The sequence below is a fragment of the Haemaphysalis longicornis genome, unplaced genomic scaffold, assembly GCF_048455015.1.
Source record: "Haemaphysalis longicornis isolate Haplotype H1 unplaced genomic scaffold, Haemaphysalis longicornis Haplotype H1 scaffold_15, whole genome shotgun sequence".
Lineage (NCBI taxonomy): Eukaryota > Metazoa > Arthropoda > Arachnida > Ixodida > Ixodidae > Haemaphysalis > Haemaphysalis longicornis.
In genome coordinates, this window is record NW_027526257.1 from 15,016,018 (window position 1) to 15,034,717 (window position 18,700).

The window sequence follows — 18,700 nt, forward strand, 5'->3', positions numbered from 1 at the left end:
ACCCGTAGGAATGGCGATACGAATCGCTAAAGACAGCCATAGCAAAGTCTAAAGATTATTGGGCGAAATAGCTACAGACGACCATAAAAAGGGTTTTCTGTAGCCGACCATAAAATATTTTTGTATGGGTTATTTCTGCCTTATACATACACACACGCATCTATATATATATATATAAATATATATATAAGAGAGTAGAAGAAACTTCTTGAGGAGTCAGAAGAAGTAGTTGAGAAAATGATTGACTCACGATTAAAAATAAAAACAGTGGTTTACTGACGTTTTGACTGGAGGACCAGTCTTCATCTGAGTAACATACAGCCTAGAAGCACGATCGCTTACATAGGTGCAGAAGGTATGATACAATGCACCCTTGTTGAGAACACTGGCGGGTTGGGGCGAGGGTACACGGAAAGGGAGGGCACTATACATGTGCGTGCAAACTAATTCGTACCGTTGTGATCCTCACAAACTTTCCACAGCAACGAAAAGAAAGAAAGGAGATGCGGTACCGCGGACGACAAACTCTTTTCTCAAAAGAAAAGCAATATACAACGTCATTCTATTAAAAAAAGAGACAGGGTGGGATGCTGGTGAAAAAATCCCGCCATCTTCACGAATTGAATGATGATGAGAGGGGCGAAGCTAAAATGCTTATCGGTAAAACCGTGAAACATTCGCCCACACATCATATAAAGACTCGGCACGTCAAGCTTTCCACCACTCCGTTGACAAGCCCGTCGACTACCTTGATGTTTGTGGTGACTATGTAGGGCTTGTTTGGGACGATGAGAATCTCCATGGGTAAATTGGCGGATTTGGTGTGTGACATTTTATCCACCTTGGCCGTCGCCTTCTGCAGAGCGTCTTGTGTCGCGTACCCCCGGTACGTGTCTTCAGCTCGCATGCGGTGAACGACAACCTCTTCTTATTCCTCTCCTCCTTGTTGGGTAGCAACGAATGCATTGAACGTTTTGATCTCTTCGGCCAATCTTTCGTTGGCCAATCCCTAGGGGGATCCTGACACAATCATCATCATTCCGCCGTGTATGGCAGCAACGAGGGACGGGACAGGGCCCTAGCAAGAGTCTTGAGCTCGTAGGCGACGAACGACAACCTCTTCTTTTTCCGTTCCTCCTTGTTGGGTAGCAACGAACGCGTTGAACGTTTTGACCTCTTCGGCCAATCTTTGGTAGGCCAATCCCCAGGGCGATGCTGCCACAATCATCATTAATGTGCCGTGTACAGGCGGGACAGGGCCCGAGCAAGAGGAGCTTCGCTCCTAAAACAAGCAGGCACTTTACGTACAAATTACACGAATAAAGGAATGGTGCAGGGAGCGTCTCGACACACGAAATGCAAAGTACAAGAACAACAAATACAGAACGGAGGCCGCCGGTGACACATGCATTTCTGAAAATACCAATTACCGGCGGCGTGGGGAATTGCAGGGCAGTTTGCAAGTTCACAGAAGTCACAGAAGGGCGCACGTGCCAGCAACGCAACCAATTATAAGAATATATAGCTAGGTAGAAAGTAAGCTTTCATGAGTGGTTTGAGGTGTGTAGTATATAGTGATGGATCGGTGTCGATATTTCCGTCGGTGCCGTCTATCAACTGACACTACTTCCCAATCCAGTGCACAAGAAATGCAACAGTTCTTGATGGAGAAGTCAACGAACAAGCCGGCGCCCGGCTCTTCGTCGCTCGGTTCTACCTCCTTGCTAGGGAAACCGGTTCACGTGTACCCCCGGGGAAAACCCTATCCAGAGTCGTTTTCTGTTTCAGCCTTAAAACCATACAACTCCGCACGCGGTTCCCGCTGCCGGGCTAGCAAGAGCTAGCCCCACGTCGGCACCTGCTATCGGCCTAGCCCATTTCCCGGTCGGTGTGCGGGTGTTTGTTTCGCCTAGCTTCCTTCCGAGGAGATATCGAGTCCGCCTCAAAATATCTGTTGGTAGGTCAGTGCAGCGGGAAAGGCAAGGCTCCGGTGGTTGCTGCAATTTTCCTTGGGTTACTGCGTGAGGGGAAGAAAAAAAAAATGCGTTTGCGGAGAGAACGCACACATGCGCGCAAAAAATAACCACGTCATGTTTACTCCTATAAAGCGGAGGAAACTAGCATGGCTGTGCGCTCAAGATTTCCCGACCCCGGTTGTTTTCTGAACATGGAAGTCAGGCAAGCGCGCACAATTTGCGTACAATTATTGGGGTTTGCTCACACGTAAACGTTTAAATGAGCACTAAGAAAATTGAAGTGGCTACCTTGTGTGACCGAAAGTAATTGATTCAAATATTCGAGTTAAAATGGGTTTTGTTGTAGACGAGCTCCTCAGCTTGTTGTGCCCAAGCTCCCCACACACGAAACATGTTCAATAGGCAGTTTCGGTACACTGCTGGTATGTTCACTTTGACTCTTGAGTGGGTCGTCCGTGAAAGCGCTCGAGCTTCAACTGCCTCCATTTTACCGCGTTTGGAGGCGTGACGTCTCTTTCTCGATCAGTCCGTCAACCTCGATTAACGTTTATCGTAATGATTTTTTTTGGGTATTCCACGCCCACACAACATTATAACAAGCGCGCAACAGAATGTGTTGGCGCCGTTTAAAGGTGGTAAGGTGCATTGATAGGATGTAAGGTTACGTTGATGCGCCCAGTCTCATTGCTGTTCTGTGTCATAGATATGGGCTTTAAATTGAGTTTTTCACCGCGTTTTAATAGCTAAATCGGAAGAAATAGAACATTTACAGCCCTGTGTAGGCGGTTAACGATGGATGGCGGTTGGATAAATATGTATGGTGACGTACTATATTGACTGAATAAAGACACATAATACACATACTGTCACTGCAATTATTCTCACACAATTCTCATACAAATATTTTTCGATATATTTTGGGTAAAGAAAGAGCAGCAGCCGTTTTCTACAACTATACCCCCCGTAGCCGTACGTACATAGTGGAAGAAGATGGGAATTATATTACGTTTACAACATCATTCTGAACTAATTGCGGAAAAAAACATAAAATTTGGTGTTCCGTCTAACCTCGATTGCTTATTGTGACAACTGTGCTTCACCTGAAACTGTCGAGCGGGAACCGGCCCACTCGTCGCAGTCAACTCGTCCTAGGAAAACTCGTCATAGAGAAACTGATCAAAGTGGGCATCTCTTTCTAGGTGATCCCGTACTAGGAAACGTGGTAGCACTGACCTTCTCGTGCTAGGAAAAGTCGCCTCGCGGTTCAAGTTTTGGCCGATGTCGAGGAAATGGGGAGAGGAAGTTAGTGGCTTCTACACACCTTTTCACGGGCTCACCCTCGACCCAGCGACTGCGAGCGGGCGCTCTGAGGGCGAGAGTAAGCTCCCAGTGTTGCCCTCTTGGACTGGGCTGTTAAAAATCTGTCTTCCCCATCGTCGGTACGCGTGGTCTGCGACTCCCCTTGTGTGTTTTCGTGTATTTGTTTCCTTAGCCGATGACATGCAATATGCCAATGAAGGATCTAGTGGCCAGCATTGCGCAGTGCACGGCTGCACGAACAACCGGCGCAAAATAAATGTTCTGGGTGCGATCGTGTGTCCGCAACACGGCACGACTCGCGACACTTGCAAGTGCGAAATGTTCGCTCATCATCGGTTCCCCGCTTCGCCGGAGTTACGATAGCAATGGGTCGCTGCTGTGAATAGGAAGGATTTCACGGTTAGTGCCTCGTCTCGTGTGTGCTCCCAACATTTTGTCGGCGGAAAAAAAAAACATCCGAAAACGCTGTCCTCATGCTGCATTTGGGCTACGAGAGAATGGTAAGTTGCAGATTTTGCTAGGAGTACGCAGAAGATGTAATGCTGCTATTTAATAGCGCTTCACTTCAGGTGATTGTCGGACGACGCCGACTCGTGAGACATGAGAATGACCCGAAAGCAAAGAAGGTAAGTCCGCAAGTTGCTCGCACGGCTTGCCGATTCGAGCATCGGAAAATCCAACCACCTCGCTTGTTTTGCAAAAGCGCGGTCACAACGACCCGGGTCCATCAAGCGCTGTTGACATGCCGGGACACTCCGCTGTGCAACCCTGCCCGGATGCTGTATGTGTTAAGGCGTTGTTCTCGCGGTTAGCACGCTGCTCCTTCACGGTGAGCGACGATCTGTGAGCGCGCTCGGCAGTCGCGGTAATGTTTGAACAGTTATCACTGGTCTAAATTGTGACTGCGCCGCGGAAACTTAACATGACCGTCTTTAAAAAATTACTGTTCTTGAAAGTTGGTCTGGCTCGTGTAACAATCATTCATGCTGCAGCTAAATGTTAATTGAAATCGGCGCGTATTTCTCGTACGCAATCGGTATAAATTGCTCAAAAGAGTACCTTGAGTGCCTTTGCAAGTGCATTCAAAATTTGGCCAGTGAAAGGATAACATCGATGTCAAAGACCCCCCCCCCCCTTTCGCGAAACTGTGTTGCCAAAGGAAAAAAAATTGATTGCATTGTGCCTTGTGATAAACTTACTCAGAATTCCAAGCACGTTACTGCACTGTGAATTTCCACGGGCTTTAGTTGTTGCAAGAACATTCAATCAGGAGTGGATGAAGTAGGGCTCACGAAGTGCGCTTGTTTTTAAAACCCATTCACACAAAGCGCACTTGTTTTTAAAACCCATTCACATCTTCCATGCAGCATTGCGTACTGCATTCTACGGTGACAGAGTGCAGTCTCCGATAGCCTCATATCTCTCGTGCAAGAACCATCTCGGGTGACGAGGCCCCCACCTTTGGACCAACTTGACAACCCCGAAGTAAGTACACAGTTTATTCCTTTTCTTTACATGCTTTAGCTTTGCTTGAAGCAGATTCACTTCCTTCGTGCCTGCCTGCATTAATGGTCCCTAGACAGATTATAGAATTTATTAGTTCCCCCATACAGCTTTGAATGCTGCAGCCTATGGCAACCGAGTCCCTGATAGCATCGTGTCGTCCCTCGCGCAGGAAACATCTGATGTGACGGTGCCCCCAACTCCAGATCAACTTGAGAACCCCGAAGTAAGTACACAGTTTATTCCTTCTTGCCTTTACCGGCTTCATGGCAGGCTCTGCTTAACAGATGCACTTCCTCTGTGCCCGCTTGCATAAACAGCTGACCAGACAGATGATTAAGAATTTTAAAGTTCTCTGTGCAGCATTGCATACTGCAGCCTATGTGCAGTATCCGATAGCATTGTATCGTGTCTTGTGCAGGAAACATGTGACGTGATGGGACCCCTGCCTTCATATCAGCTGGAGGACTGTGCAGTAAGTTGTTTTCATTCTTTTTTCTTTACGTGCTTTACGCAGGCTTTTCTTAAGAGTACTCACACCAAATTTTTACGTTGTGTTTTTAGTACTTAGATTGAGGATTGCTGGCTTAACAATCATAAAAAGGTGGTTACAATACGTTAGAGCAAAATTGAAATATAACGCAACGAAAACCACCGACCTCGGCTGCCGTGGCCAAAAGCCTGGAGGGCACGGGCGACCAAAACTACGGCATGACGCTAAAACTCTCTATTAATCCGGAGCCCTCCAATACGGCGTGCCCTGTAGCCCAAGTGTAGCTTTGACGTGTTAACCCCTCCCCCTTAAAAAATGTAAGAGCCTCACCCGCTGCCGACTTGCTCTCTTTAACGAGAAGAGGTAAATGGGACACTTAGTATGGTTTCATGCACGATTGCAGTGCAACAGGAACACAGACTGTGAACGAGAACACAAGCGCTAAATAGCGACTGATTTTATTACTTTGGAAGAACATCTGCACCACAGAACAGAGCATACGAGCCCAATGTGGAACACCGTGGCTGAAGGGCGAAACACATGATGAATGATGAAAATGTAAACACGCTCTAAATGTAAAGCTCCTGTGCAGGCGCTGTCAGGTTACGTAACTTTATTGTAATTTCCCGACTAAAAAGTGCCGATTCCTGTGAGAATGGTGTCAACCCCTTCCTGTCGGACGGCAGCCTTTTATCGTGCAAGGCAACCGACGGCTGGCTGAAATCACATTTTAGCCCTGCCTTGTTGATGTGAAAGGCTTGTTATCCTCCCCTTGGCAAGCTGGTCGCCATGGGTGTTCTTTGCTTCTGAAACGGCTACACATGTAGCACTTTTCTTTTTGAACTGTCTGAATCATTTGAAGGTAACTACGGAGCAAGAAAACGAGGACGAAAAAATTCCCCCGCATTTCCCCGAAGGGGAGTATGAGGAAGTGCGAAGCACGGGGTGATGCTATGAGGGGGAGTTTGTTGAAGTTTGGTGGCATTTTGCCCGTTAGTTACATTAACACCCCCTCGTGATCACGTTCGGCTTAACACGCCTCGTTCGTCCCTCTGCGGAAATCTTGGTGAATTAACGTGTATGTTCGAGAGGAGGAGCGCACCGCATCGCAGCGCACCGCAGCTGCGAAGCGCCGACCGGAGTGAAGGGAGAGGAGGCGCAGTCACGTGAGAGAATGCAGAACTAGCGGGTTTGTAGTATCACGTGTACACCACGCAGTTATCAAGCCGCTATAACGCCGCTGAGTCGCCAACGCACGCCGCTGACGACGTAGTTTGAATGCGTTAAAGATATAAGGCGCGTTACTAACACTGATATCAACGTCATTCTGCTTCCGGTTGCCGATAGGAGCGGACGCAGAATGGTGGGCTCCGAGCGAGCTGCGTCAGCGGCCAACGCAGGCCGTGGTAACTCGTTTTATGCCGTTCCCAAGGACTACAGGATTATTCTGCCGCAAATACCTTCAGGAGAAGAAATGAACCGCACAGTTGTGCTGCATTGTGACACCAAGGGACGACCGTACAGGGGGGGGGGAACAACATCTTTATTTGCCGGCTAAAAGGTCACGGTGGCTCTCCCTCGCTAGGAGGGGGGTGCCGGCCGTGACTGCTGGCGTGTGATCACCGCCAGCGCAAACTGCGCGGCGGCTTTCTGTGCGGCCTTGTCTGTCTCGCGCACCGCACGCGCGAGATGGGGCGGTAGTATGTTTGTTTCCTCTTCCGCGTCGTTGCACTCCCACATCATGTGGGTCATGGTCGCCCTCGCGGCCCCGCACACCGCGCAGAATTGAAGATTTTCGGCAGCCGCTCAAGGACTTAGGAGTCATTCAGGAGGTGAGTGGCATTGGCGCGTTCCAAATGTCACACGTGTGGCTTGTGAAGTTTCGCACGGACGACGCGAAGAAGATTGTGGACGCAGGGCACCTAGACGTGAAAAAGCGGGTGTGTCTGGTGGTTGACCCCAACAGACAGGAAATTCGCGTGAAACTTCATTGGGTGTCATTTGATGTGACGAATGACACTATCCGACGTATATTCGGCGCGTACGGCGAAGTGAAGGACGTGACCAGTGAACGCTGGAGAGTAGAGGACTTTGAAAACGCCGACTCGACGACTCGGTTCGTACGTTTGGTTCTTCGAGAGGGCGTGACCTTGGACTGTCTCCCACACCAGCTACGGCTGGGCAAAGGTGCGGCTCTTGTGGTCGTGCCTGGACGAGCGCCCATGTGCCTACGCTGTAACACCGCGGGACACATTCGCAGGGAAAGCCGGGTCCCGAAATGCGGCGAGTGTCACGGTTTCGGACATAAGCAAGCTGAATGTACGCGTTCGTACGCGGGCGCAGCAAGACGCGGCACCGACGACGAACACACCGAGTTGGTGATGGACGAAGAAGAAGCAGAGAACGCTGCCTCAGCTTTTTCGAACGAGGTCAAGGAGGACGCCGACGTGAAAGCTACAACGCAGGCTGTCGTAAGCGAAGTGGCAGAAACAGACGCAAATGAGCTACCGGCGGACGCCACATCCACAGGTGATAACGCGTCCAGCAAGACGCAGCAAGAACCAACGGCAAACGCAACCCAAGACAGCAACGCGGAAAATATGGAACATCAAGAAAGCTCGTCAAAGCGACGAAGGGAGCAAACTACGGATATGACAGATGAGCAACGGCTGCGACACCTAGAGCAGAAGTGGAAAGTCGTCGTCGGGAAGAAGAGAAATGTGAACAAACAACGGTCGTCGTCGCTTTCACGCGACGGAAAGTGATATGGTTCAGTGTCATTGACTCACATGCAGTAATTAGAAAGGTAAGCGCAGTGCTCTTTGCCTGGTTTCGCTAATCAATTATGCCAGTAGAAGTAGCTAAACCGTTGCGATTTGCTACGCTTAATGTGAGAGGGCTGGCGACGAAAAAGAGGCAAAACCAGTTATATCGATTAGCCACGGACAAGGACATCGATGTCTTTGCTGTTCAAGAGACTAAAATTGACCGCTAAGACCAGACAGAGAGCATGGCGCGACGGTTCGAAAATCAGTATAACGTTTGTGTCAGCCACGCTGTTGGAAATTCGGTAGGGTGTCTTCTTTTTATTCGAAAGAGTATTGGCGCTGTGATAGAAAGTGTTACTGCATGTGTCAATGGAAGATTTATTGTGTGTGAGTTTACACTGTCAAATCAGGAATGGAGAGTTATATGTTTATATGCGTCAACTAAAGTTCAAGCGCGAAAGGAGGATTTCCAATCGGTGGGAAGCTATTGCAAAACGGATCGTTTCCTAGTGTTATTGGGAGACTTCAACTGTGTTTGTTCTTCGCGCGATAAAACGAGTGCAACGCCGTTTAGGGATGCCAGTACAGTTATTTTGAGTGATGTAATTAATGAAAGTAGTCTAGAAGATGTTGGAGCGACTTTTAACAATGGGCCGGTGTTCTTTACACACTTCCAAGGTACTAGCCACGCTAGACTGGACAGAGCGTATCTATCCTTAGAATGAATTCCAGATTGTCGAGAATACGAAGTTTGTCCGGTGGCTTTCAGTGATCACTGCTTGGTTTTGTTTTGCATTGGCAGGAAAACAAAAAATAAGAATGCCTTTAGTTGGGAAGGGTGGAAACTAAATGGGAAGCTTTTAGAAGATGACGTGTTCGTAGCTAATACGCTTACGTTGCTAGAAAGTTTGAAAAATGAGGGCAGCTGCCATTGTGAAGGATGGGAACTCTTCAAACAGAGCGTAAAAATCAAAGCAATTGAAAGATCGAGCCTACTAAAACATGAGGCGACAAAGCAAGAAGCCTTATTGCGGGCAAACTTAGAAGCCTTGTTAGCCGAAGAATGCATGAAACCTGGCGAGTACAAAAATGACATACGAACAGTAAAGCAAAAACTTGAAGCGATAGACACAGAGCGTTACCGTGGCGCGCTTGTAAGGGCAAGGGCTGAAAAGATTACTGCGGGCGAGATGCCGTCCAAACGAGCCTTAGGCCTTGAAAAATGGCATGCGCGGCGCAATGACATCGTGGAAATAGAAAATAATGGAACAATTACTCGTGATACAAACATTATAGAAACTGTCTTTTTTCAGTACTATAGTGAGCTCTTCGCAAAACATGAAGTTAATTATGAAATATTTAAGCCAGATTTTCTGACGTTAATGCCCAGATTAGATGAAGAAACAAAAGAATACTTGGAAATCCCAATTTCTCTTGATGAAGTCGTGAAAGCTATAGAGAATCTAAATCCCGGAAAATCCCCTGGACCGGATGGTTTAACGGCTGCTTTTTATAAGAAATTTAAGAATGAAATTGCGCCGGTGTTGCAAATGATTTTTAATGAGGCATACGATCTCGACGTACTACCCCCATCCTTCTCTACATCACACACTGTACTGATCCCCAAAACGGATGATGCCGTCAAACTCAGAGATGTTAAATCTTATCGGCCTATATGCTTAACAAATGTAGACTATAAAATTTTAATGAAAGTATTAGCTAGTAGGCTCCAAACAGAAATGCAAGATATTGTAGGTTCACACCAGACTTGTGGTATCAGAGGGCGGACTATATTCACGAATGTACATAAGGCGCGTTGTATTCTGGAGTGTTGTGATGCCACACAATCTGGAGTCGCAATGCTCCAGATTGACTTGGAGAAGGCTTTCGATCGTGTGCCGCACGATATCTTATTTCAAATTTTAGAGTACATTAATGTCGGCAAAGTTATTCGAAATGGAGTGCGTATGGCGTACAGTAAATGCACAACCCGTCTTATAGTTAATAAGGCAGTTGGAAAAAGAGTTCAGGTGCAGCGATCGGTGAGGCAGGGATGCCCGATATCCCCACTCCTTTTCTGCATATATATTGAGACGTTTTGCTTAAGTGTCATTAAAAGCAGTAACATTCAAGGTTTTCGGTTGCAAATGACGGAAGTTCGACTACTAGCGTACGCAGATGACATTGCAGTATTCTGCACTACTAAAGAAAGCATTCTCGAGGTAGTAAAAACCGTGAAACACTTTTGCTTAGCTAGCGGTAGTGCAGTAAACTGGTCTAAATGCTTAGGCTTTTGGCATGGTGAATGGCAGTCCACGCCAAGCGTTTTCGCCAACATCCAGTGGGTCACGAGTCCTGTTAAGCACCTGGGGGTGCCACTAGACAGTTATCAAGACAGTGACCCTTACTGGACCAAGCAACTCAAGGAACTTCGAGAAAAGACAGAGAAGTGGAAAGGGTGGGGTTTATCAATGTTTGCGAGAGCCACAGTTTGCAATTTGTTTTTTATAAGCAAGCTGTGGTATGTAATGCAAGTTTTGCATTGTTCAAGGGCTAATATTCAGAAACTTCATCGTGTGTTCGCCGTGTTTATCTGGAGTTCATCATGGGAAAGAACGAACAGAACGAACCTCTTTTTGAAAGTGCGTGAAGGCGGACTTGGTTTATCGCACTTATTTTTAAGGCAAGTGGTCAATAGATTTCTGTTTCTTCGTGATGTTGAAGACGCGTTTCTTAGGACAGTTTGTCAGCTGCGACTTGGAAGACTTTTGCCTGAATTTGTTGTGAGCTCTGAGTACATGAGGGGAACTGTACGTGGATTTTTTAAGGAGGTGGTGTGGTCATACCTTTTTCTTTCTGTGCGTTTTTCTTTAGAGTACTTAAGCGGGGTGAGTCGGAAGAAACTGTACAAAGATATCGTCGAGAGTGTATGCCAGTACCAATATACCGCAGCAAGTGAATCTAAGGCCTGAGAGAGATGTACTTAAGCGAGTGAAAAGAATGGCGGTCCCAGGTGGAGTGAAATCTTTCTTTTTTAAACTCCATACTGGAACACTGGAAGTTAAGACCTGGATGGAGGAAAAGGGATGGTTTGTGCCATGGGGTGTGCACTGTTTTCTGTGTCGAAAGCCAGAAACAATTGAGCACGTGTTCTTGGACTGTTGGGGAGCGGTGTTCTTTTGGGACATCCTACAGCGAACACTCAAAAAAGATTTGCCTGTCGATGCTTACGGTATTAGGTTTTTGAATGTTGAGAATGAGGACGGTGTGCCGCTTGACACAATTATGCTGTATGGACTACATAGCATCTGGAGAAACAGGATGGCGGTACGCTACTCCGACCCAGATGCCAGGCTCATAAGACACTACTTCAAAGAGTCAATAGGTTCTTTTGTACAGATACAAAAACTTCAGCCCTCTAAACCAGAGTGGCTACCCACAATTGAAGCATTGTTGGTAATGAAAGAGTATTGAAATCACCCCGCTTGCCCAAGAAGGGCTGCAGTTCTAGTGTTTGCATTGAGTATTGAGTGTACAGATTATCAGTTACGTGTGTCTTTGTTTTTGTCATCCTGTCAAAGAAGGCAATAAAGAAAAAAAAAGCGTCCGTGGCTTAGTCGGTAGAGCGTCGCGCTGCGGCCGCAAAGTCCGCAGATCGAAACCTGGCGCCGGATGCTGTTTTTTTTTATATAGTGTAGTGGCCTGGCTGGCGCGCCGAGAGAGGGTGTTGCGAGCTGGAGAGTAGTAAAGGGGCTTTAGGAGAGTAGGCGAGGGGGGAGAGGAGGCGCTAGGCGAGCGCGACGATTCAGGCTCGCTTAAGAAGTGCATTCGCACTTATTCCTGGCCAATCTCCCACGTGGGTATGTGCCATGTCAGCGGCCAGGCAGCGCGCGCCCATCTCCCCCCGTTGCTAAGGAAGACGAAAAGCGCGCGCACCCGAAGCTGTTGCTATGCGGACGGCGGAAGGTTCGGGGTCGCTTATAAAGTGCATTCGCACTTAAAAAGAAACGTACAACAGCACAGTGCCAGTTTGTCGCTGTGATGTTGTACGTGTTTCTTCTTTCGTCCTCGTTTTCTTGCGCCGTAGTTACCTCCAAGCATCATGTACCAACTTACCCACATCAAGCTTTTGTTGGGGCGGTGCACATTCGCACTTAAAAAGAAACGTACAACAGCACAGTACCAGTTTGTCGCTGTGATGTTGTACGTGTTTCTTCTTTCGTCCTCGTTTTCTTGCGCCGTAGTTACCTAGCTCCAAGCATCATGTACCAACTTACCCACATCAAGCTTTTGTTGGGGCGGTGCACATATTATTAGGAGGTCCACCAATACCAGTTGCAATAAGGGGTTTTACAAAGTTGTAGTTTGCCTAAAATCGCACTAATTTTGCTGCAACTGTGTCCTAAATTGAAATCCCACTTTTAAGTGTTCGTACGCCTGAACAGTGCAAACAAATGCCCTCAGCTACACAAATCCTGCTGTCTTTCGGAAATGCTTACAGTAATATGATATTTGCCCTGTGGACAGATATCAAGAAAGGAACAGTCGACCCAGTGGGAGTGGATGACACATCGGGACCACAGCTACTGTTTTACACGACTGGAGCCATTTAAAAGGCGTCATGTGCTTGCGTCAAGCCTGAAAGAAGATGACTGCAAGTTCGATACGGGCGTATCAAAGACTTTGTTCGACCATCTGGCCAAAGCTGCAAGTGCTGAGGCAACGAAGACGTTCCTGAGCCTTCCGACCGAAGACTAGCTACTTCTTACTTTAATGAGATTGCGTCTCGGTCTCTTGTACGGGCATTTGGCCAGGATGTTTCAAGTGTCTGTAACGTGTGCACATAACATTTTCAAGCACATGTTATCAGTGCTCACGAGCATTATGAAGAATATAGTAATCTGGCTGCCAAGAGCAGTCATTAGAAATAGCACGCCTGACTCATTTGTCAACAATAGGTTTGAAGGCACGACTTGCATTATAGACTGTTCAGAAATACCGGCAGTACAAACAGTACAGTACATACATGTATAGGTGACTGATAACTGTTTTACACTAGTGTACAACCTGAGGCTTAGGTGGGTTGCGCAGCACCATTGCAAGTTGAGCTAGGTTACAGTCATACTTCAATCTTGAGTTCTTGTGAAGCAACATTTGTACTAACATAATTGGTACTGCGAAATTTTGAAACATGTTCTAGAGCAATAGCTGTAAATAAACGTATGGCTCTCAGAGGTACAAAGGGGGGAGAATGTGTGTAAATAAAGAAGCTACCTAAGTTGCTTGAACCTCCCTTCCACCCAGTCATTGAATAGGTTGTCCCAGTAGAAACAGACGGAATAGCTGTGTGTGCACGTAACAATTTCTCTCCACCTCCCCCCCCCCCCCCCCCCGCAAACTAGGAAAATGTATTTGCTACCATTCAGCCCCATGTAATGACAGCACATGAAAACAGGAAAGGAAGCACATAAAATAAAGCTCTAGAGCGACCAAGTTACAGCATTACAAAAGATCAAAAAGCACTGAACACAACTGTTTGAAACAACTAGCATGGCTTACATGAAACAGCACAACTAGCACGAAAGAGCTAGCGTGACCAGAAAAAGCACGAAAGAATTAGTCCTCCCTCCATCTCTGAAAGATGTTTAAGCAAAAAAAAAATATTGAACAACACTTTCGCACTACACGACATCAGCAGCGACATAGTACTGGGAACACTAAAAACAGTTTCCAGGGTGCCAACTACAAGTCAGTATTCGAGTGGCAGGATCAAATGGAACTATCAGGCCCTCTGATGTCTGGCCAATCCCGCATGTCATCCGCCCATTCACGGATGTTGTCAGGGTGGGTGTAGACTACGGTTTCTGCAAAGAATTAAAAAAAAGGTTGTTAGGATGAAATTAAAGAAAACAATTCTTTACATGGAGAAAGCAGCGATGCTTCCATGACAAGAAGTTAGCAATATGCTGCTTGCATACCGGCAGGCCAAGCAGTGATGTCAAACACCGCATTAGTCTCAACCACCTCTGAAATATCCCATCTTAAACATACCAGTTAACAATACTGTGACAGTTGGTTTTTGCTTACGCAAAATAACCAGCAAAGATAATCACTGTGAAAGCTCAAAAAACAGAACGAACCGAAAGATCAAAAAATAATATTTAGTACGTCAACACATTATAAAAAAACGCACATCTGCTTTCTTTACCAACACCCGGCGAGGGTGGTATGCACGGAACAAAACTGACAGTTCAAAGAAATCACTGCGCTTCATTTGAGCGCGACGTTCCGGCAATGGCGTTTACGTACATCTGCTTAAGCAACATTCGCAATACCTGAACACCAATGCCTCCACACCATGAAAACCATGCGATCTAATCCCAAACACGTAGCCTCCGCAGCGCTAACAAACAAATGGCTAAAGCGGTAACCACATGAAGTGTTTCATGGCGCCTGGCCGGCGTCGGCGCGAAACGGACATTGGAGAGGGCGAGTAACCACACGAGATGCGCGCTTTGGTAAAGGCTTCAGCATTCTGTTCCAAGTCGCTGTTAATAGGTTGAAGAGTAATCTGTCTTTCATCAAATAAAGAAACGTTAAATGCATGCTTCAACAAATAAAAAGGAAAATGGAATGATGGATGCTGTCTTCACTGCTAAAAAATATTTGCAGTCCAATTTTGAAGTACTGAGAAATGTGACAGCCGAATCTGAACAAAATCAGACAGCACGATAAAAAAGATCGGACTTTGTACAACTTCCCTGCTACTTTATTTGGAGCAGTTAATAGGGACACTGTTCATAAGAGGGCCTATCTTTAAGTTATGTACCGATTGCCTCGTGAATTCAAAGCATGAAGCTAAGTGCAGTGCTGGAGTGCACTGAGGTTTGTGTTTAACATCACCTGAGGAATGAAAGGCAACGAACAGGGGCACGTGCGGTTAAAAAAAAAGCTTATGAAGCTCTGTCCCTAAAAAAAAAATAGAGGTCGATCCAGGATTCGCACCAACGACCTTCAAAACATGAGCCTAGCATTTAACCACTAAGCCATCTCGCTTTTTTTGTTCTTTATTTCCAGACAAACACCGCTGTTACAAACATAATACACAACAACAAAAGAAACCCCTTACACTAAGACATAAAATCACTGTTCCACTCTAGGGTACAGTGCTGACTACTAAAATATTTTCATTTTTGTTAACTCCTCCATTTGTGACAACCAGTCTGGAACACATTGGCGTGCCTTTTGAACTTCAAGAAAAGAGAATATGGCCTCTCGGAAATACTCATTTACTGGCCGCGCATCAATGTCCGAGTGGCGGACTGCCATTCGGCATCTCCATATACTGTTCAGACCTAGTAACATTACTAGATCTAGAGGGACGCCATCATCATCAGGTTCAACAGACAAATACCGAATACCATGGGCATCGATTGGCAGATCTTTTTTCAGCGTACGTTGCAGCACATCCCAGAAGAAGACCCCGTCCCAACAGTCAATGAAAACATGTTCAATGGTTTCCGGTTTGTTGCATAACCAACACTGTTCACCCCACTGCATAAAAAGGCCTTTTTCTTGCATCCATGTTTTCACAAGGAGTGTCCCGGTGTGTAGTTGAAAAAAAAAAGTTTTACATCCCGGTGCAACTGGCATTCTTTTAACCCGTTTTAACACATCTCGACCCGTGCCAGCAGAGTGAGCAATTCTGTACATAGGAACGGGAAAAACAGTGTCGCAGAGATCGTTATACAGTCTCTTCCTAGTCACTGCGCTCACTCTAACGAAAACCGTGCGCATAGAAAACGTAACGAGTCCACAACTTCTTTTAGATAGCCACGGATACCACCTGGCATACACAATGTCGTAACGGACAACTCAGGCAAAACCCTGCCTAATCTCACTTGGCAAACGGTGCGCAAAAAGGGATCCTTTACATCCCTCCAAAACAGAAAGCGGTTTGCCAACTGACGTAAAAAGAGATGCGTTAAACCTAACCCCCCTTCCCGTACACGTCGAAAGAGATTTGTACGACTCGTCCTCTCCCAGGTCCTCTCCCCAAACAAAAACTGCGAAAACACGATGTAACTTTTGGACGTTTGCCCGCGAACAGTGGAGTACCTGTAACACATACCAAAGTTTGCTCGCCATAAAAAGGTTGCAAATCGTTGTGCGAGCGAAAATGGATAAATTCGCGTCCTTCCACTTCTCTGCCTTTTCCTTAAGCTCTACGGCTTGTCTCCTCCAGTAAGGGTCACTGTCAGAATAATACTCTAGGGGAACACCATGGTACTTCACCGGTGTCGTCACCCACTTTACATTTTGAAATACCACCGGTGTTGAACTCCACTCTCCGTGCCAGATGCCCAGGCACTTGTCCCAGTTTACAGCACGTCCACTAACATAACAAAACCATTTAACTGTATTAATGACACTAGCAATGCTTTGTTGATCTACGCAAAATACAGCGATATCGTCCGCGTATGCTAAAACTTTAATTTCAGCTGCATGAAGTTGAAATCCCTTGACAGTGTCGTTTTTTTTTATGCTTAAACATAATGATTCAATATATATGCAAAAGAGGAGGGGGGAAAGAGGACACCCCTGCCTCACAGACCTCTGCACTTTTATACGCCTTCCAACCGCTTTGTTAACGATAAGTCTAGTTGTACAGTTGTTATAAGCCATGCGCACACTCTCTAGAATAACTGATCCGATGTTACTATGTTCCAAAACCGCCATAGGTCCATCGTGGGGCGCACGATCAAACGCCTTTTCTAGGTCTACGACGCCTGTATGCGTCACGTCGCAAATCTCAAGCAGACTCCGTGCCTTGTTTATATTCGTAAAAATTGACCTGCCTTTAATACCACATGTTTGATGCGGCCCCACTAAGATGCTAATTACGGTCTGCAACCTTCTAGCCAATATTTTCATTAGTATTTTATAATGAACGTTTGTTAAGCTTATGGGCCGGTACGATGTGACTTGGCGGAGTTTGACCATATCCTCTGTTTTGGGAATTAAGATCGTGTGGGAAGCCCAAAACGATGGTGGAAGCGTTTCTAACATATACGCTTCTTCAAACACAGCAGTTAACACAGGGGATATGTCATGTTTAAAAGCCTTATAAAAAGCAGTACTCAGGCCATCTGGGCCTGGTGACTTTCCCAGGTTTAAGTTGTCAATAGCTCCCTTAACCTCCTCGACGGTGATAGGGGATTCCATAAGTGACTTTGCTTCATCATCAATTTTTGGCAGGAGTGACACAAATTCACTTTCAAACTTTGCCAGTTCAATAGGGCTTCGAGAAAACAAGGTCCTATAGTGTTCCAAAAAAGCACGTTCAATATCTACTTTTTCACTGCTAATTGTGCCATTATATTCAATCTCCGTTATTTCGTTACGGCGAGCGCATCTTTTTTCCGTCCCCAGCGCTCTCTTGGTGGGCATTTCGCCCGCTATAAATTTTTCCGCTCTCGCTCTGACAAGCGCTGCGTGATACCGCTCCGCATCTATCTGCTCAAGTTTAGCTTTTGTGGCCCGTATCTCTTCTTTAAACGCCCCCAGTGCTCGCCTTTCTTCGGCAACCATCGTCTGAAACATAGTGCGCAACAGGCTTTCTTGCTTTTGTTTCTCCTTTTTAATGGCACTTGCCCTTTCGATTGCTCCCATTTTTATTTCTTGTTTGAAGTGTTCCCATTGAACGCCGTATTTTTCACTGCTGCACTTTTCTATTTTTTCCAAAGAGTTTCTTACTCGTTCCATAAAAATATCATCTTCTAAGAGTTTGTCACTTAATTTCCATAAATCCCATGTAAATTTCTTGGTGTTTTCCTTTTTACTACCAAGGCAAAAGCAAACTAAGCAGTGGTCGGAGAACGAAACAGGGGATACGCTATAGTCACAACACGAAGGCAGCAATTCGGCTGAAATGTATGCCCTATCCAAGCGGGCGTGGCTAGCCCCTTGAAAATGTGTAAACTGGACATCTCTTCCGCTGCCAAAACAATCTACCACGTCTTCCAGACCGAAATAATTCACAATTTTGCATAATAATACAGTGCTTACATCACGATAAGGCGTATTGCTGGTTTTGTCCCATTCCGAGCAAACACAATTAAAGTCACCCAGGAACACTGTATATCGTTCGCTGCTGCAGTATTTTCCTATTTGTTAAAAAAAAATCGCGCCTTTCTTGCACTCTAGTTGGTGCATATACACAAATCACTCGCCACTGCTCTGATGATAATGTGAAATCACAAAATACAAAGCGCCCATTTTGGCATGCTGTTACGTTTTCAATCACCACCTCTAACGACTTGCGTATCAGAAGAACACAGCCTGCCGACAGTCCAACAGCGTGGCTAACACATACATAGTAGCGCGTTGTAAAAGGCCGCACCATAACGTTGGTCTGGTCCTCACTTTCGACTTTCGTTTCCTGAATGGCGATGATGTCAAGATCTTTCTCCGTTACAATGCGGTACAGTTGATTTTGTCTCCTCTTAGCTGAGAGTCCTCGTACATTGAGGGTAGCTAATCGAAATGGCTTATGTAAGGACAACATTTAGGGGAACCAGACCGAGCGCATGGCGCTTGCCTTAATCTCACGCCTTATGATGTGCGTTGGCCTCCCGTGT

At 46.3% G+C, this 18,700-nt stretch overlaps 1 protein-coding gene across 1 annotated transcript; it reads left to right on the plus strand.

Moving 5' to 3' along the window:
• Positions 1–6,649: 6,649 nt before the first annotated feature.
• LOC144165766 (uncharacterized) lies at positions 6,650–8,085 on the plus strand. Its single transcript, XM_077695542.1, has 2 exons — positions 6,650–6,813; positions 7,073–8,085. Exons 1-2 carry the CDS (start codon positions 6,653–6,655, stop codon positions 8,055–8,057), a joined length of 1,146 nt encoding a protein of 381 aa, XP_077551668.1. The 5' UTR covers positions 6,650–6,652; the 3' UTR covers positions 8,058–8,085.
• The last annotated feature ends 10,615 nt before the right edge of the window (positions 8,086–18,700 follow it).

Excerpts from the sequence above, each read along its gene's own strand:
- LOC144165766 (XM_077695542.1), top strand. The coding sequence starts at position 6,653 with ATGGTGGGCTCCGAGCGAGCTGCGTCAGCGGCCAACGCAGGCCGTGGT. Across the intron at positions 6,814-7,072 it reads GACACCAAGGGACGACCGTA|CAGAATTGAAGATTTTCGGC; the intron begins CAGGGGGGGGGG and ends CCGCACACCGCG.